This window comes from Cyprinodon tularosa, unplaced genomic scaffold, assembly GCF_016077235.1.
Source record: "Cyprinodon tularosa strain WSP-4 unplaced genomic scaffold, ASM1607723v1 ctg44, whole genome shotgun sequence".
Taxonomy (NCBI): Eukaryota; Metazoa; Chordata; class Actinopteri; order Cyprinodontiformes; family Cyprinodontidae; genus Cyprinodon; species Cyprinodon tularosa.
Window position 1 is genome coordinate 2,906,580 of NW_024039163.1, and position 22,381 is coordinate 2,928,960.

Consider the following 22,381-nt stretch of genomic DNA (forward strand, 5'->3'; position numbering starts at 1 on the left):
TTCTTTACTTTTAATCAGTTTAAAAAAGAAAACAAAAAAATCATGTACTTTAGCTGATGGTTCTTTGGGTCACTATCAAGCAATTGCAGTTTTTTTTTTTCACATACCAGGAGGTATTTTTCTAATGAAATCCTAAGACTCTTAATTTTACAATTTTCTCTTTATTTTATTCTGAAGCGCTTAACTGTAGAAAAACAGCAGAATAGATCTATAACAGCAAGCACTTTGATCAATGCATTTTTTTTTTTTTTACAGCAAAGACAAAAAAACTGTTGTTTTTTAGTAATGCATCCTTTGAAAACGTCATTACTAAAAATGTGGAGAATCTGGTAAAAACAGCTTTTTTATTCTCCATGAAGCCATACTACAGCTCGCTGTGCTCCATTTTCTCCTCAAGCTTCTGGATCTTCTCTGGCAGAGTTTTGGTCAGAAAGAGGAAATTATCCTTCTTGAGGAATTGAGCAGACACCTGCTTCTTCAGGTCAAGAGACAGATACTTTTCATCTGCTCCATACTTGGGCCAGTTGACAAGACCCTCTCCATTTGGAGACCTACGAGCAAAAAAACATTAAACAGGATAATAATAATAAAAAAAATCTGAATAATCAGTAACTCTTACCCTGTGCGAGCAAAGTTACCCCAATAGCTCATCATGATTTTGCTAAACTCTTCCTCCTCTTTGGGACATGGATCTAAATCAGTTAACAGCAAAGCTATTAGGTAAAAATACATAAACACACTGAATATCTAGGGTAAGTTAGTTCAGTTACCAGCTAATTTTACGTGTGTAGTTGTGAATCAGTATGCCAGCACCATGAAGATTTCATCTAAATGGTCACACTTAACAAAGCTGGGCCTTCTTTTCTGCAGGCACGTGGGAGCGTGATGATACTCATACAAGTACACAGCAGCTCCTGCATCTAGTGAAGTGCATAAAAATAAAAGTAAAATGTTTGCTTAGAAAATTAAGTAAATACCCAATACTGAACCAGTAGGCATCATTTTTGCCTGGACTGAAATACCTCTGTGTGAATTTGCTATTTTAATGGCTGGGATGTTAAAAAAAGTAATCCCCAATAAACTCAGTGAATCCATCTCTGTTTCGGGTGCGATCTTCACCAGATTCAATGTAATTCCTCAGAATCAGATCTCTGATGGCTGTTTCTTGGGCCTCAGAGAGAAAAAAAATAAATAAATAAAAGAAAATCCTCCGGAGGAAAAAGCAACATCGACATATCAGGCAAAGAGGATCTCACAGGGGGGTAAAAAATGGACAGCATCTTCGCAACCTGCTCTCGACTCATTCCTTCTGTCCAATTTAGAGGTCCAAAGTGCTACAAGAAGAGAATCAAACCAGTAACACATCCAACAGAAGACCTTTGCAAATGCTATAAAAAAAAATTAAACAAAAACATCAGCAACAACAAAACCTTCATGATTATTAACCCCAGTCATGATTGGTATAGTAATGAGTTCATGATTCTGGAACAACTCAGGCACAGGTTTAGTCAGGAAGTGCCCATCAGCATTCACAGGAAATCTCAAAAATGGATCCTTGGGGGGAAAAAAATAGACGCGTTAAAATGTAGTAGAATGAGATCAAATTTTCCATTTAACATCTCACCTTGTCAAATGCCAATATGGTGCCAATATCAAGGTTCTTCATGCATGCAGCAATCTTCTCTGTGCTTTCCAGGCTACAGCCTGAGGCATTTGCTACGGCCTGTAGAAAAACGCATATTCATTCATTTGGAATCAAATTAAACTGAAGAATTAGAGAAAGAAAAAAAGGCCGACAACTAACCTGCATCACTGGTACAGGATTGTTCCAAAGCACATCCATTGCAGCTGTTCCACTCTCAGCAATGGCTCGATGAAACAGGCCATCAGACAAGGGAAACAGAAGCTGAATGGTTAAATAGATGATTAAATTAAAAATTGTTTATTGCCAAGACATAATTTATGACAAATGACTTCATACCAGAAGTGAGACACTGATACCACCAGCAGATTCACCAAATATGGTGACCAAATCTGGGTTTCCTCCAAAGTTTTGAATATGCTCCTTGACCCACCTCAGGGCTTGGGTCTGGTCCAAAAGGCCAATATTCCCTGGAATATGCTCATCTCCAGCGCTGCATATGATCCAGAATCATTTACATTAAACAAGCCAAATGCAATCCTGGTATGCTCAAATTGGGTTTCAGTAACCCATATACCTGAGAAAACCCAAAGCTCCCAGTCGATACTGGATTACAACTGGGACCACATCCTGATAGGCAGCCAGAGCAGAACCATCATATGTTGAAGCAGACCTAACTACAAAACCTCCACCATGGATCCACACCATGACCTGAAAAGCAATTTGAGGTATTAATCTCATAAAAATTTTTAACGCTTAGCTTAAACACCAATCAGCACATTATTCTCATGAGGTAAAGAAGCAGGTCTGTTAGTATATGCAGGAAAGCTCCATTAATTTACAGCAATTTGGTTGGGTGGCCGGCGCGGGATGGGTGGGCCCCGGTCCCAGGGGGTGGCTCTTGCTGGGGGTGGTCCGGTCCGTGTGCGGGGTGGGGGGCCGGGCTTGAAGCAGGAAAGAGATGGGTTGGTGTGGCGGTGTCGCCGCTCCCCTCCCCTCACGTCCGGATTTTAGGTTCATTTATAGGGTCATCCGATAGTCCCGGGACCGACCACCGGTGTCACCGGGTTTTTGGTCCTGGTATTATTGGATGTGAGTGTTATGTGTGAATGGGTGTCCGCGTTGTTATTTTCTTTATTTATTATTATTATTATTTTATTCAAAAATTTATTTATTTTATTTTTTTTCCTGTGGTACGAGTGGGGGCACTAGGGAGGGAAGGCATGATTGAGATGGTGTGTTTTTTTTTTGTTTTTTTTTGTTTTTTTTTCTCCAGGTTGGGGTCTCAACCGCACCCTCTCCCAAATACATCTCAAGTCTCCGCTAAGTGCGGAGCCCATTCCCCCCGTCCTGCTCTCCCTCCGCTGGCTGGCGTCGGGGCTCACCGGTGCACTGGTGGAGCTGAGGGTGGATGCCCGGGGGACTGCTGGCTCATTCCTGGCGGCCTCTCCGCTGGCCCCGGCCGGCCGGGGCTTTGCTGGGGCTCCTGTCTGGGGATCGGGTGCCCTTGGGGCCTCGGATCCCTGGGGCCTGGGACTGGATCCGCTTCCGGGTGGGGCTGGCTGTTGTTCGGGGATTTTCGGGGTCGGTGCTGGTGCCTTCGCTACGATGCCGGTTCCTGGGCGGTGTTTCTTTCGGTTCTGTGGTATCGGTTCGGGGGGTGGGGGGGGGGGGGGTGGGGGGGGGGGGGGGGGTGCACGGCATGGGTGCAGGTCTTGGGTCCTGTTTTGGGCTCCGGTTTTTTCCGCTCGCACTTCTCCTCTTGCCTATTTTTTATTTTTTTTATTAATTAATTAATTTATTTATTTACCTATTTATTTTTTTATTTATTTATGTTTTTTTTCTTTTTTTTTTTTTTCTCTTCCTCGGTGGGGGGGAGCGGTTGCGGGCGGGTCGGTGTCTGGTGTCCGCTGTCGCATTGTGGGGGCTCCTTTTTTTTTTTTTTTTTTTTTGGGGGGTTTGGCATGTCTGTTTTCTCGGGGGGCGGGCGGGCCTGCTGGGTGGGGGTCCTGCTGGCGGTGCGCCGCTGGCGTGTGGGGGTCCGGGCGGCTCCGGCGGGGGTGGTGTTGGGGGGCCGGTCTGGGCGGGCTGGCTGCGCTGGCTGGGTATTCGGGTGGGTTTTCCCTCCTGGAGGCATGGTGGGGCTGCTCTGTTCCCGCTGATCGTGGCGGGTGGGGCTGCGGGGCGGGTGGGGGCCTGGAGTGGCTATGGCCGGCGCGTGTCAGGGCCTGGTGCGGGCGGCGGGGGGGGGCGGCGGACGTGGCTGAGCTGCTTTGGCTTCGTCCGGTGGGGGGGGGCGGCATGGTTCGCTCCGCTCTGGCTTTGTGCTGCCCCTCGGGCTGCTGGGGGGGGTGGTTGCGCCGGTCTGCTCTTCTTGCGGTTTTGCGCCGGGCGGCTTTTCTGCTCTCGGGCTGATTCTGTGCGCGGTGTGTTTCGTTGCGCGCTGTTGGCATCGGTCTTGGTGGGGTGGGGCTGCGCTTTTGGCCGGGGGCGCGTTTTGGGGGGGTCCCGCGGCGCGTGTGCCCCGGCCGGGGGTGGGGCCGCCTGAGTGTTTTTCCTGGGTGGTGCGGTCGCGGTGGGTGTTGCGGCCGGTCGCCGGGGCTTGGTGCCGGGGGGCGGGGCGTGTTTCTGTGCTCTGTGGGGCTGGGGCGTTTCGGTCGGCGCCGTGGGGGGGCTGGTGATCGGTGCCCGGCCCTACTTCGGGGTGGCCGGCTGCCGGCGGGGCCCGCGGACTCGTCCCCGCGGCTCCCCGGGGTGCCGACATGGCGGTGGCTGGGGGGCTTCTTCGTGGCTGTCTCTCCTCCTGCCTTGGTGGGGGTCTGGTTTCCGGGGCTGGCCACGCCTCGGTGCCTTCGCTTCTGGGGTCCCTTTGGGCGCCTGGGGTTTTGGGTCTCCCGGCGCTGGACTCAGTGCTCTGGGGGGTGTGCCTCTCCGGCTCTCCACAACCACTATTGAGCATTTTTTCTATGGTTAAAACTTTACATGCACAAGTTCACCCTCACAAACAACTACAGGTGCTAGGCTTCAGGTACTTAGAGATTCACTTCCAAACAGAAACCCCACTTTCATAACTTCAGGTAACACAGAGTACATGTCAGACTTAATAATATTACTTTAGCGATAGTTTCAAGGTGTTTGCTTTATTGTATATCTCGTACCATGTCTTTTGGTTGTGCTGTTCTTTTTTTTTTTTTTTTTTTTTCATCTCATTGCAGGTGATGAAGCAGACTGAAAATGTTTTGTCATTGTCTCCTTCCTATCTCCTCTTTCTTTCATCTTTTGTCCTTTTTTTTTTCTTTTTCTTTTTCCTTCTTCTTCTTCTTCTGTTTTTCTGCTCTACTTACATTGCAGTGTCCATATGAACTGTAAAACTCCCTGCATAATTATAATAAAGCAATTTATATACATGAAACAAGTGGAGCAGTATGGCAACTGCGATACCGCTACACTTGTGAAAGTAAAATCTGTTGGGCTCCTTTTGGCATCAAGACAATTATTTTTATTGCCACCTTGCCAGACAGGACACTGTAGAAAAGAAAAAAAAAAAAAAAAAATACAGCAATTTACCGTTTGACTATTGTCATTTTACAGCATACCGCTGCCTTTACATAAGTAGTCAGGCCCTTACAGATTTCTTATTGTTGCCGTTGTCCTTTCAGATCAAGCTGATCTCATGACAACCCAAGTATTTGCAATACAAAATCCAGTATTATACTTTTACTTTACAACCAATCAACCACAAAGCTTAGTTTCCTTTTGCCATATCCACAACCATATTCTGAAATGGTTCACCCCAAGAACAGAAAACCTTTAAAAAAAATGTATTAATCAAAAGGGTGTATAAACAGAGAGGAACTTCTTGGATGAAGAATCATTTAAAGTGATCTTTACATCTGAACTGAGTATCTGCCTTATTTTCATCTGGGACACATGGAAGTGGAAGTGTCATGGCAAGAGAGTGCTGTGTAAGGCCCGACGAGCTTGCCATCATAGAAGTCACCATGAACAGTTAAGTTTATTGCCTGAGGAAAATTTTTCACACTCTTATATAGGGTGGATGGAACAGGTGTTTAAATGCAATGATTTGCTGTGTTTATTCACAAAGCATTCCTGAGAAAAATAAAATGGTAAACAACCTGTACTTGTATACAGAAGACTCCAAGGTGCTGTACGCTACATTTAATCATTCATACATGGTAGCCACAACTTTCCTTGGGCGGGCTTTACTATCAGAAGTGAGGCTGCCTAACACAGGCATCACAGGGCCCTCCCACCAACATCAGAAGGCAATGCGGGTTTGCCAAAGGTTATACTAGCCCCATTTACACTACCCTCTGAAAACCCATCCGTGCCGAGCTCGGTTCCTTATGACCCTTTACACACCATGCCAGCGCGGTTCATCGTCTCCTAGTGGTGATCTACAGTACTGCTACTCTCTAGAGGTAAACAAGCCAATTAACATGGCAGCACCCATAACATTTAGTAAGTTTGCAGAAAGTCAAGTGAAGAAGGCAGCCTTTGATGAATGCGCTCTTTGTTGTCAGAGAACGGTACCAGAACTGAACTGTGCCAAGCCCTACTGATGAACTAGTACAAGTTTAGCGCAGTCCTGTTGTGTCTGGCACGGTCTAGTTCACGTCTGCATGCCATTTACACTCAGTTATCTCAGTTACCGTGCTCGGACCATTCTCAGCACAGTTTCAAAACAGAAATATGTAAAAGGGGCTAAGGACAGAAACAAAGCTGGGGTTTGAACCATCAACCCTCTAATTGTGTAAAGCTTAAACACTGCCCCTGTACAATGCAATATACAGATTCTCATCACTCCCATTGTCTCTTACCTGAAACCCTCACCTGGACACAAGATAAATCTGAAAATGGAGTGAAAAAATGCATTCCTACTTGAAGCAAAAGTTTCTTACAGGAAGCTCCACATCAGGATCTCTGTTTGCAGGAGTGTAAATGTTGAGGTACAGACAGTCTTCTGAAAGCTCTGGGACTTCTAAGTTCAGGGTACCAAGTTTTTCCAGTAGCTCATTAGCAGTTTCCTTGCTTTGAATGCACCTGCCAGATAGATCATTTTGTGAACACTAAAGAGAATACCCAGTTGAAAGTTTCCTAAAACTGGAGAAAAACTTACATCTTGGGTTGCTTGGTGGCATCTCTCAATCCTGACCATCCCTCTGGGGGCTGAGGTGCAGCCAGTCTGAGGGAGGGTCCCAGGGGGGGCTTAGCAAAGGGGACACCTAGGAAGGCATGGACACCCATCTCCTTCCCCTTCACGCTCACATACTGGCCTTTCAGTCTGCCAAGCTTTGTTTGGACCTCTGGGGCTGTCAGGGTTTATAGAAACCAATCAGGATTTTAAAGCTTTTCAGTAAAAAGTTAAAAATATAACCTAAACCAAACATAAACCTAACCGCATCCTGTTCCATTTTTCAATAAAAGATAAATAGTTCATTTGCTGGGAAAAATCATAATTCTTAATAAATATGTATTGTTAAAGAAAAATGATTATTTTAGTTTTTAAAACAGTTAATCTTATGGCGTGTGTAAAAGGTATGTTGAACACTTTCATTTTGACCATATATCTGAATTTTGAACAAGGCTGTGTTAATGATTTAAAACTACTAATGGGTAAGTATTCAAAGCACAGGAGGCCTTAAAATGAGTATCTCCTGGGGGGTGAATAACAGTTGAGCCTCAGGGGAGAGGTCTCCTTGGGTTACAGAAGATCAAAGGTCTTCCAGAATAAACATCTGAGATGCTGTAATACTGAATAAAATGTAGAATGTTAAAACATTAACATTTAGTTTTTAAGACATTTTTCTAAGTATTAATATCATGTTTTTTAATTGAAAGTTGTACTATCTGTGTGAATATCAGAATCAAATTGAAATTGTTTGAATGAAAATGTTTTGTTTACTATTAGAAAATTGCTCAGGATATAGGTTTAATGGGGTAATTGAATATGTTAGATTGAATATTATGTTTTATATGTGAGAAAAAGGAATTGTATTTTATGTTCTGTTGATTCTATGTGGTTTAAGGCAGGATTCAATCTTTTGGGGTGGAATGGTGCAAAAGAGCAAGATTGAGCTGTGAAGATAACCTTTCCCTGAACCAAAATACTGAATTTAAGTTTGTTCTTGAAATTTATGGCAGGAAAGGGGCCCTCAACATTCCACATCGATTCTGTTAAACTTTATCTCATGACAGCCAGATGACCTTAGAATCTAGTGGGGGGCCCGGCCGTAAATTAGTTTTTCTGAGTGTCCAAAGTAGCTTCCAATTGGTCAAGCTGGACGACCTTATACTAAAGGGAAGGACTTATCTACATTATAAAATTTTGGGCACAGGGGCAAAAATTCAGATAGCTGCCACTTTTTTGCTTTTGCACCAGCTCTCTCCAAAGACGCGTCTTTGCCTCTCTTTTTCTATTTTTCTTTACCTCAGGTAACTGAATGTATGTTGTTCTGCAGTTTTGTTGTTAACTCATAAGCTGTTTTTTGTTGGATTAAATTCTGTGATTCTGTGACGTTCGCATATCTTGCTGGTTTTCCTTGGGGGCCACACGCAGCTCGCTGAGCGCACCTGGGAGAGGAAGAGAAACACCCAACCTTTTTCCAAAGTTAACTATTTAGAATATTTTCTTCCTTAACAAATTGGGGGCTCGTGCCGGTTCTGGAGTCTCGGCGAGCGGCTGTTTGGTCCTGATTGATCCGTCTCGGCCCGACGCTTCGGTGTGGTAAGACCGTATTTGATTATTTTTTAGTTGTCTGAAGCGCCGTGTGGTCGGACCGGGGCTGATTTGCTGTGTGCGGCCTCACAGAATTCAGAAGCTGCAGAAATAGATAGAATCTCTCTTAAAAGAGTCGGTTGTTTAAGGATTTGGATAAATACACATTACAGGGAACTGTGGCTAGTTCAAACAGAGCCTTTACGTTAACTCTGACTTAAGCTGGGTTTTTTAAAAGAAGGTTTTATTGATTGATTAATTAATTAATTAATAAAGATTAATTTATTCTTTACCCTGAGGAGCAATCCCTGTGCCTCTAAAAAAGAATTTCGGGTGTCTGTGTATTAATTAGCAGGGGCTTGTATCAGCCCGGAGATTTCGACTCATCTCCAGTGGACTTATAATTATTTGGGTTAATTGGACCGAGTTGTATCACTCGTGGAAAATAAAGGACTAATAGCAGGTTGGATCACCTTTGTTTGGCACCCTTAATCGGGTTGCTTATAGTATAAAGGACTAAGATAAATTATTTGATTTAATAAGGGTTAAATCGCTCTCCCCAGCTGAAAAAAAGAAAAAAACCTTTTGTCACTGGGTGGATTGATTGATCGAATAAACTAAATTGAGGCTTATTTTCGCCTCGAGCTTGACCCAGCTCTGAAGTGAGGGACTGAGATTGATGCATCATATATATTTTGTAGCCGGCGCCTAATTTTTAATTTTTATTTTTTCTTCTCTGTCTTTTCCGCTTGTCTGACACTGTGTTTTGTGTTGTCTGTATTTCTATGTTTGTGGCAATTTTTGAGACTGCTGCTGTGGTGTGTGGTGTCTGAATCTGCAGAGCTCTGTGTGTGTGTGTCTGTGTGCGGATTGCTGAGTGGAAAGCTGAAAACCGCTGTTTGTGCTGATTTGAGTTGATTTTTGCCGCATTTTTATTGTAACGATAGGATGGACTCCGAGTTGCAAAAAGATGTTATTGGCCATTCCTATGGTTTAGGTCCGTGGGAAACTTTGCGGGAACAGATTGATGACTTAATTGGTATTTATGATCAGCAGCTTGGTTTGGCTTCGCTTCATCTGAAGGCGGTTGATCTGAAAATCATGTTGGAAAATGCGGTTCGCAAACAGAATGAACTTCTTACTGTGACAAAGCCTTTGGGTTTGATTTTGAATGATTGTTTAAAACAAGCCTTAGCTGTCAGGGATGCAGTGCGATTACAGAAGGATGAAGCTAGTCTGTTTGGCAAGAAAAGACTAATTAAAAAGTTAGAGAACGCGGAACAGGATAGACAGTTGTGGGCTAACCTTCTGGTGGGTTGGCAGGGAACGGATCACCTTTATAAAAAGGGGTCAGTTACACAGACTTCGGACTCATTTCACGCTCGGGTAGATCGTCCGGAGGTGTGTTCTGAACAACCTAAACAGCTACATAGTCCATCTGATGCTCCACTCCCGCCTCCATATAATAATACCAATCCCTTTTACACGGGATTTTATCCAGTTTTGGATGTTCGTATGGGTACGGCAGAATGGGATATTGTGGGAGCTCCTCCTCCGATTGTTTCTGGTGCTCCACCGGTAAAGGAGGCACCCGAGTCAACGACTCTATCCCCGACACCCCTTATACATTTTTGCCCTGTTTCTGATAGTCTTCCTATGGCAGATCGCGTCCAGCGTGAAAAACTCTGTTTTTCCCTGCCTCCTTCTGCGACTTTACCAAGTATGACTCGTATTACACATCAACCATGCAGCACCGCCCCCACCTTAGCCCCTTCCTCTAAGGAGGAGGAACAGGGGGAGGTGCAACTGAGCATGGATATGAAACTGGTGGGACGTCTTGGAGAGGAAGCTCCGCCTTCTCTAGGACACTCCTCATCTTTTCACCCACACGTGAGGGGTGCTGTGAGGTTTACCTCCACCCCTAGGTTGCATGGGGATGGGGCCAATCTAATTGATCTGCAGAGTAGGGAGGCTAGTCCCTCCCCTTGTGACATTGACACACCTCAGTTTGTGGTTGCCCCCTCTGGCGTAGATTCTTTTCCTGAGCGCTTTTTGCAAATGGAGGAGAGTCTGCGGCGTGATATTGATGATTTGACCACATGCATTTCTACTTTATCGAGTCATTCAGAGGCTACATCAGTACATTCTGAGAGCTCATCTAATCACGTTATGCCCTTATTAGTAACACAACAGGGTCAGAGATATAAGCCTTTCTCCTTTGGGGATCTGCAGACCCTTATTGATAAGTTACCCTCTCTGGTGGATGGTGCTATTCCTTGGTTACAGGCATTGGATTCCCTAATAGGAGGGTTAACCTTAGCTTTGGGAGATTTCAGAGCTATTTTAAGTCGTTCAACAACAACAACAAATTGTCGTGATGTTGAACTGTCTGCTGGAACTACAAATCAGCCTGACCATACGCCTCTTTCAGCTGTTCTGACTCCTGTGGGTGCGGCCCTGAGGGACATGTTTCCCCCTGTGTCTCTTTCACTTATTCCTAAATTTTTATGGGACTCCAAAGAGCACCCAAAAATATTTTTAGATAAAGCCTTAGACATCTGGAGACGGCAAACTGGGGTTCATCCAACTGGTGCTACATTAATGAGGGAACATTTCCGTCAAGCTGTTTTGGATGGTGTCCCTCCCTCTGTCGCTGCCTTGATGAGAAAAAACCCGGAGTTGAAAGGTTGTGAACATGCGAAATGGGAGTTGCATTTGTTGCATAATTTGCAGATTTCTCAAGATGAGGAGAGAGAGGCAGAGAAGGAGCAGGAGGATTTTAAGAAACAATTACTGAGGCTTCAGTTAAGTGAAGCCAGACAAAAGCTTCATCTTATAAAACAGGACCGGAAGGAGGTCAAGGCTATGTTAACAGCTGCTACTCCATTAGTTCCTGTTCCTACTCAGGCTCCTGTGGCAGTAGCACAACCTGGTCCTCACATGTATGCAGCTCCACGTTGGCAGTCTGGTTTTCCGGGGTGGCGTGGGAGAAGAGGGAGAGCGGCCGCATGGTCGGGTGTGCGAGGAAGGGGTGGACGAGGCTTGAGACGCAGAGACAAGTGTTTTTATTGTGGCGAAGAGGGTCACTGGGTTCAGCAGTGCCCTCACTATACATCTGCACAAGAGGGTGCATTGCCGGACCTGACGCCACAAGAACCTCCGAATGCTGCATTGCTTCCGCAACATCCTGGCCAGTACTACCAGACTGGAGAATATTGACACACCCCTGAGAAGAACCTGCATCAGGGAGCGTTGGCAGATCCCCTGATTGATGTGACGGTTGATGGACAAACATTGCCATTTTTGGTGGATACAGGGGCAACATATTCCACCATGAATGTTGTCCTTCCTTTGCAAAAACTTTCTGATCAGACAATATCAGTGGTTGGTTTTTCTGGGGTGAAACAAACTCTGCCTATCTCCACACCTTTACACACAGTTGTGGGCAGACAAAAAGTGACACATCCTTTTGTGTGTTCCCCCTCATCTCCTGTGAACTTATTAGGGAGAGATTTGTTGATTGCTCTGGGGACAACTATTTTGTGCGGACCTGATGGACTACTTGTCATTTTTCCTGATGGATCTTCCCATGCCTGTTCTCAAGTATATACACATGGACAATTTTTGCTCCAGCAATCTGAGGAGCTTCTGGCTGACATATACTGGGGTCTTTTACAGCCAGGGACGACTGACCATGCTGGGATCCTGTCCTGTTTTCTGCTTTGGAAACCCTGGATCCAAGCACTTGCACCGTATGGGCCGACTCCTGATCTTCCTCACGTAACTTTGTTTTATGACCAAGACCAGACTGAATGGTTCCAGGAGCAGTTTGAGCTGCATTTAGCTGGTAAAGGTTGGACTGTGTTTTCACAGGACATTTATGTGGCACCGGAGGGTGTTGCTGCTGCGGTTAATCTGACTCAGGATCAGTTGGCTTGGTATAAGATGTATGATGAGGCAGTTCCACATATTTCTTTGGCTCTGCATCCTGGCCATCAGGCCATGGAATTGGGGGGCGTGGTAAAACGCTCTCTTGCAGTTTCAGACTGGCAGAATACTGTTGCTCCTGACCTCTCCTTCTCTCCTTCTACAAACACGTACAAAATAAAATGTTCGGCTGTGGACTCTGTACTTTTGGGACATGTTCAACTTCCTAGGCACCATGGCAGGGAGTTGACTGATCATCCAACTGCTGCGGCAATGTTGTCTTCTTTGCCGGAGTGTTTGTGGGCTACAGGTCCCACTGATGTGGGGCTTGTTGATGTCACACCTGTCACCTTTGATTTACAACCGGGTCCTCCTATTTGGAGGTCACAGTATTCTCACAAGTGGGCGGCAGAGGAGGGGATAGCAGAAACTATTAGGGGTCTTTTAGAGGCAGGTGTGCTAGAATCTTCCACCTCCTCCTGGAACACTCCTATTTTACCTGTGGAAAAGAAGGGGACAGGTAAATACCGCATGGCACATGATCTTAGGGCGATTAATTCTGTTTTATTGACCCCTACGGTGCCTGTGCCTAATCCCCATGTTGCACTAACTAACCTTGATCCCTCTCAAACTTGGTTCTCATGTGTGGACCTTGCTAACGCTTTCTTTTGTCTCCCGTTGGCTGAGGAATGTAGAGATGTGTTTTCTTTCACCTACAGAGGTCAGCAGCTGAGATATACGCGTCTGCCACAGGGTTTTGTTCTCTCCCCGGGGCTTTTTAATCAGATTTTGAAACAGCAGTTATCGGACTGTGTGTTGCCAGAGGGTGTGACCTTGATTCAGTATGTTGATGACCTCATGCTGGCAGCACAAACGTTGGAGTCTTGTGTTGAAGCCACACGACGACTGTTGTCACATCTCGCTGACAGGGGATTTAAAGTCAGCAAATCTAAATTGCAAATTGCAAGGAAACAAGTTTCCTTTTTGGGACGGATTGTCACTGGGACAGGCACTCAGATGTCTCCCAGTCATAAATCTGCGATTTTGAATCACCCCAAACCATGTACTGTGAAGGAGATGTTGTCTTTTCTTGGACTGACTGGATATAGTAGGAATTACATTCCTAACTATACTGGACTGACGGACCACTTACGGGCGTTAGTCAGAGAGCATGGGATTCGTAATCTCAGCCATGCTCTGAATTGGACTATGGAGGCAGAAGATGCATTCATTTCTCTGAAACAACAATTGGCTGCTGCAGTGCAGTTGGCCATTCCTGACTATACTTCAATTCAATTCAATTCAGTTTATTTATATAGCGCCAAATTCACAACACATGTCATCTCAAGGCACTTTACAGTTCAACCAGATCATACAGTCAAATTGATACAAAGTTTTCTATCTAAGGAAAACCAGTTGATTGCATTGACTCATTGACTCAAATACAATCCCCCACACTAAGCATGCTTGTAGCGACAGTGGAGAGGAAAAACTCCCTTTCAACAGGAAGAAACCTCCAGCAGAACCAGGCTCAGTGTGAGCGGCCATCTGCCGAGGCCGACTGGGGTTCAAGGAGACAGAAGCAGAGATACAAAAAGCAGCTGTAAAAGGCGGCCCCGTCCAGGAAACACACAGCCAGGCAGACGAGCTCCAAGGCAGCTCCCATGCCAGAGGACGAAGAGAGCACATCCACTCATCACGGCCAGAGAAACAGGACCACACTGGAAAACAGGCCGATCTCCAACATCTATAAACAAGGGTGTTGATGGAAGCAGCACAGCTGATGTTTCTTTCCAGGATGACGTAACAGCCAAACAGGAACAGACGAGGCAAAGCTACTCTGAGGAAAAGCAGAGAGAGCAGAAGGTTAGAGATTGAACTAACAGATTCTGCAGAATAGGAGAACAGAGAGAGAATGAAGCAGAATGATGAAATGGGGGTCCCTATGTCCTCCAAAAGTCTAAGCCTATAGCAGCATAACTATAGAGATAGCTCAGGATAACCTGAGCCACCCTAACTATAAGCTTTATCGAAAAGGAAAGTTTTAAGCCTAGCCTTAAAAGTAGACAGGGTGTCTGCCTCACGGACTAAAACTGGTAGTTGGTTCCACAGGAGAGGAGCCTGATAACTAAAAGATCTGCCTCCCATTCTACTTTTAGAAATTCTAGGAACCACTAGTAAACCTGCAGATTGAGAGCGAAGTGCTCTGTTAGGAACATAAGGAACAATCAGATCTCTGATATAAGATGGTGCTTGGCCATTTAAGGCTTTATATGTGAGAAGGAGGATTTTAAATTCTATTCTTGATTTACTTCACAGTTCTATTTGGATGTTTCTGTAACAGAGCTGACAGTTAATGCAGTTCTGTTTCAGAAAAAAGGGGGTGAGAGGAGAATTCTCCAATATGTCAGTGCAATGTTAGATCCTATGGAGAAAAGGCATCCTGCATGTACAAGACATGCAGCAGGTGTAGGAAAAATGATTCAAAAAACAGCACACATTGTGATGGGTCATCCATTGCAGATTATGACATCACACAGTGTGGTAGCATATGTGAATTCACAACACTTCACATTGACAACATTGAGACAACAAAAATTGAGCAAAATTCTGGAATCACCTAATATAACTTTTGTACATAACGGAGTGAATATGGCTGACAGGATGCAAGAAGGACAGCCACATAACTGTGAGGAGTTAGTACAAAAGGAAGAAAAAATAAGACCTGACCTACAAGCTTCTCCTTTAGGAGGTAAAGATGTGAGAAATTTTTACACAGATGGTTGCTGTTTTAAACATGACACAGACGGATTGAGAGCAGCATATGCTGTAGTGGAAGATGTGGGCAGTGAGTTTCAGGTTTTAAAGGCAGAAAGGTTACAGGGTGCCCAATCAGCACAGAGAGCAGAAGTGAAAGCGATGGTTGAGGCCCTGAAATTAGCTGAAGGATTGAGGGTGAATCTATACAGTGATTCAGCCTATGTGGCTAGTGCCGTACACGTGGAACTTCCTCAGTGGCTTAGAGCAGGATTTATAACAGCAGCACAAAAGCCCATAAAACATGAAACTGAAATGAAAGAATTGGCGGAGGCATTACTGCTGCCTCAATCTGTTGCGGTGATTAAATGCAAGGGACATGATCAAAGCAAGACCAGAGTTGCAGCAGGAAATGCGGCCGCGGATGAGGCCGCTAAAAGGGCAGCTGGATACCTGCCATCTCTTTTAATGGTAAGTACTGAAATTGAGCAGATGGAACAAAATTACCTGGAGAAAATTATTTCTCATCAGAAAAGCGTGTCACCTGAAGAACGATCAGTCTGGAAAGCAAGAGGTGCCGTCTGCATGGAGGGACTCTGGCGGGGACCGAATGGTAAAGTAATTCTTCCTCCTAATATGAGAATCCAGGTTCTTCAGGAAGCTCATGGACTTGGACATGTGGGCGTTACACAGATGTTAAAAAACCTAGAGCACTGGTGGCATCCATTTTTGAGGGACATGGTCAAGGATCATGTGAAAAAATGTGAAATTTGTGGACAACACAATGCAAAACCAACTATCAGACCACCAAGGGGACATTTCCCTTGCACTACACAACCAGGTAAGGAAATTATTATTGATTTTACAGACATGATAACGCCCGTTAGAGGATACAGGTATGTATTAATGTGTGTTCATGCATACTCTGGCTGGCCAGAGGCGTGGCCAGCAAAAAAGGAGGACAGTAAAACTGTTATAAAGTGTCTGATCAATCATTACATTCCGACCCATGGATTCCCAGAGAAGGTAAGATCAGACAACGGCACTCATTTTAGGAACCAAGATCTGCAGAAAGTGGAGCAGATGCTCGGATTGAAGCATTCATTCGGTACAGTATATCATCCCCAATCACAGGGTAAGGTTGAGAGATTAAACCAAACTATTAAACAAAAATTGGCTAAAGTATGTGCACATACCAAATTAAATTGGGTAGATGCTTTGCCTATTGCTTTGATGTCTGTCCGAATGTCTATTAACCAATCAACAGGGTTCTCTCCATATGAGCTCCAGACAGGACGGATGTTTCCAGGACCTGCTACCCGTATCCCAGGATGGAAAGGTGAACTTGCACATTTATCTCATAAAGATTTCTTCAATGAGTTACAGGTCCTGGCAGCAGAATTTACAAAATACCAGACAACAGAGGAACGTCCAGGCTCGGGAGCAGTTCCAGGAATCGACTGGGTGCGCCTGAAGGTCATCAAAAGAAAGTGGTCTGAACCTCGCTTCACCGGACCATACCGAGTCGTGGAGAGGACATCTCATGCTGTCCGTCTACAAGGGAAAGGAGACACGTGGTTCCATTGGAGTCAGTGCACAGCAGCTGAGGAGCCACAACGCACGCTACAAGGCATACAGGAGAATCTGCAGTCTCAACCTGCGGTCGAGGAGTGTCTGCAGGCACATCCCAACGCGGAGGAGGATCTGCATTTCCAGGCAGAAGTGTAGCAGGGATTCCTGCTAAGATTTCTTCATTTTCCTGAATCACAAGGCTTAAAAGGCCCGGATAGGCACAATAATCCTGTTCTGGTGTCCTTCCATTGAGAAAAGGAGATTGCACCCTCTCCTTAAACTCACTGTTAAATTGGCATAATACTCCAATTTTCAGTGAGCAACGGACACTCAGGTGGAAAACCTGAGGTTTACAACCGAGGAGGAACACGTGAAGGAGCAGGCTACAAGATCATCATTAACTTATCTTCTTTTTATTGCGTGTTTTCGTTTTTTGCGAACTCTTTAAGAACATTCGTTTCTTTTTGCGCGTATTTTTGGATCGTTTCCTTACGAAGAATTCATATTCATTTTTGGAGGACTATTGAAAGAGCATAGAGACGAACTCTAAGTTATTATTATTGAATTGTGAAAAAAAAAAAAAAAAAGTTATTTTGTAATTTTCATGTGTTTATGCTATTTTGTCATTTTTATGTGTTTATGATGTATTTTTTGATGTTGTTATTGTTTTTTATTGACAAATTGTAGTTTTTGTGGTGAATATTGTCTTTTAAGTCTGCTGAGCATTTTTTAGTAATTTTGAGATATCTTATTTTTTATTTTTTATTTCATATTCTGGGCTGATATTCCTATTGAGTTCAGCTTAAAACACGTGATCTGGCAGTGGAAGCTTTTGCTATGTGTATTTTTCGGACTCATTCTGCTGGGAGTATGGGCTTTAGGAGGGTCTACCAGCGGACTAAATTCCTATCAGACATCTGATTTCCGACCGATTTTTGTTGAACGTGGAGTCTCTGGTGGAAATGTGACTGCTCGTGTGAAGCGTTCTTTGAGATCTCCTGTTGATAAGTGCCTCACTAAATATCATGGAATTGAATTGAATTATAGTGTGGGTACTTTGACTGATTTCCAAATTGACCTGTGTGAGGTAACTCGTCGCTGCTGGTCGACTCCTCGATCCTGGCAGAAGACTCCTTTGTATTTGTGTGGAGATCTCACTTTACAGCGACATTGTATTACTCAGGAGAATGGGGTTCGACATTTGTGTCCCACTTGGAATTCGGCTTTCAGATGGGTGGGATCAAGTTGGAGTCCACCGTATGCTTATAAATATGTCACTGAATATGACAAGGTAACCATAAAACGAGGGACTATAGGAAATTCTCCAGCGAAGGGTCAAAATCCTCTTGTGTTAACCATTTCCTCAATGCATAATGCTTTCTTTAAAAAATATCCGGCGGATTCAGCTGTTTATTTAACTTTGGGAGCTTCAATTGATGAGAAAGATCCACTCGGAATTATTAAAATTAATCTGATCAGGCCCCAAGAGGAAGAAGTGGGAATTGAGGTTCCTGATCAGTATGCGGCTAAAATTGACTACACTGCAGTCACACCATTGGACATCATTCAAACAGTGACTGGGTATAAGGACAGGAATTTATGGTTGAATTGGATGGTTCAAACAGCTATAGAAACTAATATTGGGAACTGCATTGCATGTGCAACAGCTAGACCTCATCTTTATACGGAACCTGCCCCATTACACTTGGGGGATAGCTGGGGTTTTGATTGCATGCTGAGATTAACACGTGAGGCGAATCCCATGAATTGTACTGTGTTTGCCACAATATATCCGCCTATTAATAACTATACTCAAACGGGAACTTTTCTTCCGGATAAGGGTACGGGATTGTATGTCTGTTTTAATTTCACTCATCTTGAGCCTGATTTCAATTTTGGACAGATTCCTAGTGATTGGTGTAGTGTTACTTTGATAGCAACCAGAATCGGGAATTGGGCCAGAGCTGGACTTTATTATTTTTGTGGAGGTGATAGATTATATGTGCGAATTCCTCCTAAGACTGTCGGAGTATGTGCTATGACTCGCCTTGCAGTCCCGCTTATGGTTGTAGGAGAAAGACTTGATCCTGTAGGTCCGGCGCAGGTGTTCAACTTACTGACACAGAGAAATAAGCGACAGGTGCGTCATACACATTTGGATACTGCATTTGATTTGACTACTAATTCTCCTACTTATATCGATGCCATCGGTGTGCCGAGAGGGGTTCCGGATCAATATAAATTGGCGGATCAAATTGCAGCAGGGTTTGAGAATTTACCTGTGGTATCAGCTTTCTTTCCTATCACCCCGAATAAAAATGTTGATAGGATTAATTATGTCCATTATAATCTTTTGAGGCTAGCAAATCTGACCAGGGATGCTGTTGGAGGTTTGAAGGACCAGTTAGCCCCGACTTCTTTAATGACAATTCAAAATCGGATGGCCCTGGACATGCTTTTGGCTGAAAAAGGAGGGGTCTGCTTTATGTTCCAAGACAGCTGCTGTACGTTTATACCTAATAATACAGCCCCTGATGGATCTGTCACTAGAGCGTTAGAAGGTTTGAGAATTTTGAGTAAATCTATGCATGAAAATTCGGGTATTAATGGTGGTTTGGACAGGTGGTTTTCTACTATGTTTGGTAAATGGAAAGGGATCGTCATGTCACTGCTAGTTTCTGTGGCTACTTTTGTAGCCATAGTGGTCACCTGTGGATGCTGTTGTGTACCGTGCATCCGGTCGCTTATCATTAGGCTTATTACAGTTTCAATTGAGAAGGGAAGCAGTGGCCCGCCTGCTCCGTCTCCCTATCAGATGCTTTTTCGCGGTGCTGCTGATGAGGGGGGTTGTGGAGCTGGTAGGTTCTGTTTAATAAACGGGGACTGTTATATAATTAGGATAATGTTTTAGTTTCTTAGTATACTAAATAGTGTTTTGGTTCCTCTATTAGAAGGCTTAATCAATTAGATTTGTGAGGTCTGTGTGTCTCAGACCTCAAAACGGGGACTGTTAAAGAAAAATGATTATTTTAGTTTTTAAAACAGTTAATCTTATGGCGTGTGTAAAAGGTATGTTGAACACTTTCATTTTGACCATATTTCTGAATTTTGAACAAGGCTGTGTTAATGATTTAAAACTACTAATGGGTAAGTATTCAAAGCACAGGAGGCCTTAAAATGAGTATCTCCTGGGGGGTGAATAACAGTTGAGCCTCAGGGGAGAGGTCTCCTTGGGTTACAGAAGATCAAAGGTCTTCCAGAATAAACATCTGAGATGCTGTAATACTGAATAAAATGTAGAATGTTAAAACATTAACATTTAGTTTTTAAGACATTTTTCTAAGTATTAATATCATGTTTTTTAATTGAAAGTTGTACTATCTGTGTGAATATCAGAATCAAATTGAAATTGTTTGAATGAAAATGTTTTGTTTACTATTAGAAAATTGCTCAGGATATAGGTTTAATGGGGTAATTGAATATGTTAGATTGAATATTATGTTTTATATGTGAGAAAAAGGAATTGTATTTTATGTTCTGTTGATTCTATGTGGTTTAAGGCAGGATTCAATCTTTTGGGGTGGAATGGTGCAAAAGAGCAAGATTGAGCTGTGAAGATAACCTTTCCCTGAACCAAAATACTGAATTTAAGTTTGTTCTTGAAATTTATGGCAGGAAAGGGGCCCTCAACATTCCACATCGATTCTGTTAAACTTTATCTCATGACAGCCAGATGACCTTAGAATCTAGTGGGGGGCCCGGCCGTAAATTAGTTTTTCTGAGTGTCCAAAGTAGCTTCCAATTGGTCAAGCTGGACGACCTTATACTAAAGGGAAGGACTTATCTACATTATAAAATTTTGGGCACAGGGGCAAAAATTCAGATAGCTGCCACTTTTTTGCTTTTGCACCAGCTCTCTCCAAAGACGCGTCTTTGCCTCTCTTTTTCTATTTTTCTTTACCTCAGGTAACTGAATGTATGTTTCTGTTGTTCTGCAGTTTTGTTGTTAACTCATAAGCTGTTTTTTGTTGGATTAAATTCTGTGACGTTCGCATATCTTGCTGGTTTTCCTTGGGGGCCACACGCAGCTCGCTGAGCGCACCTGGGAGAGGAAGAGAAACACCCAACCTTTTTCCAAAGTTAACTATTTAGAATATTTTCTTCCTTAACAGTATATACATATTCTCAATATACTGGAAGATCTGAAAGGATATAACTTCAGAGGAGGAGAAGAGGCAGAACTGACAGCTTTTGGGTTCCGAACATCTCCACCGCAGCTCTTTTGGAAATCAAAATAGAAGAACTGAGTGTGCACAATGAAGCAGCTTAAAAAACAGCTTGAAAAATGCTGCCCGAGTTATCACCTCTGAACACACATAGTTTGCAGATAAAGAACGGACAATGTCCAAATCAGCGATTCAGTGTATTTTATCATGATCTCATTTTGTTTTTAACCAAAGAATGTATGATTGTTAAAAGTACGGTCAATACAATGCTGGATACAAGTCGTGTGATTTTACTTACATTGCAGATCTGCAGAAATGCCAAGAAACAAAACCAAGAAAATAAAGTAAAGCTGCTTTACAGGGAACTTCATGATGGGGGTGTGGCAGTGAAATGTGACGCTGCTAAAGACAACAGTTGCCTCCCACCTTCTACAGCCTTTTTAACTGACACACATGTACCCACATTCAGTTCTCTGCAGCTACAGTATTATCCTGAAACCTTTATAGGCGTTCTCTCTCCTGCACACCTGAATCAAATGAAGTTCTCGTTGCCAAGCATCTACAGAGACCAGAAAATAACAACCTTTATTAAAGATACATTTCAATAGGTCCACATTTCTGGAATAAAAACATGTAACATTTAAATGTATAACCAGTTTTATTATTGTAAAATTATTGTAATTGACACAAATAGAGCTTGAATTAGTGAGATACTGAAATAGTCTTAACCTTTTTAATGATGGGCTTGGATACTCCTGCTCTAACAGTTGCAGAGCAACAGGATATGAAATGAAGCATTTAATATCCTGTTACATATATCAGACAATAAAGTACAAAATTTTGGTGAGATTTCTGGTCATGACTTCTCATTTAAATAAAAAAAAAGAGGTTTCTAGAGTTTCCTTCTTCAAAACTAGAAATATCTTGTCCAGGGTTGATTCTGAGAAACTAGGCTAATGAATGCATTTGTTATGTTAAGGACTATTGATATGCGATATGAATTCTTTAATACCATAAATTCCACTAGCTGCAGTAAACGCCTCCAGCTGATCCAAAATGCTGCAGCCAGAGTTTTGAGGAAATTTAAAAAGTGAGAACATATCTCTCCTATCCTAGCTTCTCTTCGTTAGCTTCCTGTGAAATCTAGAATAAAATGTGAAAGCCTCCTTCTCACACATAAAGCCCTAAATAACCAAGCTCCATCTTATATCAGGGATCTGATCATTTCTTATATTCCTAAGAGAACTTCGCTCTCAATCTGCTGGTTTACTAATGGTTCCAAGGATGTCTAAAATAGAAAGGGAGGCAGATCTTTTAGCTATCAGGCTCCTCTCCTGTGGAACCCACTACCACTTCTAATCCATTAAGCAGACCACCTGCCTACTTTTAAAGCTAAGCTTGAAACTTTCCTTTTTTCAAAAAGCTTATAGTTAAAAACTGGGATGTTTGAATAGTCGCTGGGCAAGTAGAGATATAGGAGAAGGTAGCAGTGGCAGTTCCAGAAAATGTTTATAGGGA

General features: G+C 43.5%; 2 protein-coding genes and 1 long non-coding RNA gene across 3 annotated transcripts in view; all 3 read right to left on the reverse strand.

The window, feature by feature from the left end:
* Positions 1 to 101: 101 nt before the first annotated feature.
* ces2b (carboxylesterase 2b) overlaps positions 102 to 22,381 on the reverse strand; it is a 49,857-nt gene continuing 27,577 nt past the window's right edge. Inside the window, exons 24-25 of the mRNA XM_038300086.1 lie at positions 620 to 692; positions 102 to 551 (exon numbers count right to left, since the gene is read on the reverse strand). Of these exons, the coding sequence (XP_038156014.1) occupies positions 365 to 551; positions 620 to 692 (260 nt within the window). The 3' untranslated portion in view covers positions 102 to 364. The remainder of the gene's footprint in view (positions 552 to 619; positions 693 to 22,381) is intronic.
* On the reverse strand, positions 1,183 to 2,153 carry LOC119793104. The gene is made up of 5 exons (XR_005282063.1): positions 1,982 to 2,153; positions 1,805 to 1,906; positions 1,625 to 1,723; positions 1,414 to 1,554; positions 1,183 to 1,334 (listed from the first exon to the last, which is right to left on the reverse strand). It is a non-coding gene; the product is annotated as an uncharacterized LOC119793104 (long non-coding RNA).
* On the reverse strand, positions 2,203 to 21,277 carry LOC119793103 (pyrethroid hydrolase Ces2e-like). Its single transcript, XM_038300090.1, has 4 exons — positions 21,162 to 21,277; positions 6,783 to 6,975; positions 6,565 to 6,706; positions 2,203 to 2,353 (listed from the first exon to the last, which is right to left on the reverse strand). Exons 1-4 carry the CDS (start codon positions 21,232 to 21,234, stop codon positions 2,204 to 2,206), a joined length of 558 nt encoding a protein of 185 aa, XP_038156018.1. The 5' UTR covers positions 21,235 to 21,277; the 3' UTR covers position 2,203.

What these genes read in the sequence shown, in the direction of transcription:
- LOC119793103 (XM_038300090.1), bottom strand. Translation starts at nt 21,234, where the DNA reads ATGAAGTTCCCTGTAAAGCAGCTTTACTTTATTTTCTTGGTTTTGTTT. An exon ending in CATTTCTGCAGATCTGCAAT is followed by an intron (nt 6,976 to 21,161) that starts GTAAGTAAAATC and finishes AAACCCTGACAG; the next exon opens with CCCCAGAGGTCCAAACAAAG. An exon ending in ATCCTGATGTGGAGCTTCCT is followed by an intron (nt 2,354 to 6,564) that starts GTAAGAAACTTT and finishes ATTGCTTTTCAG; the next exon opens with GTCATGGTGTGGATCCATGG.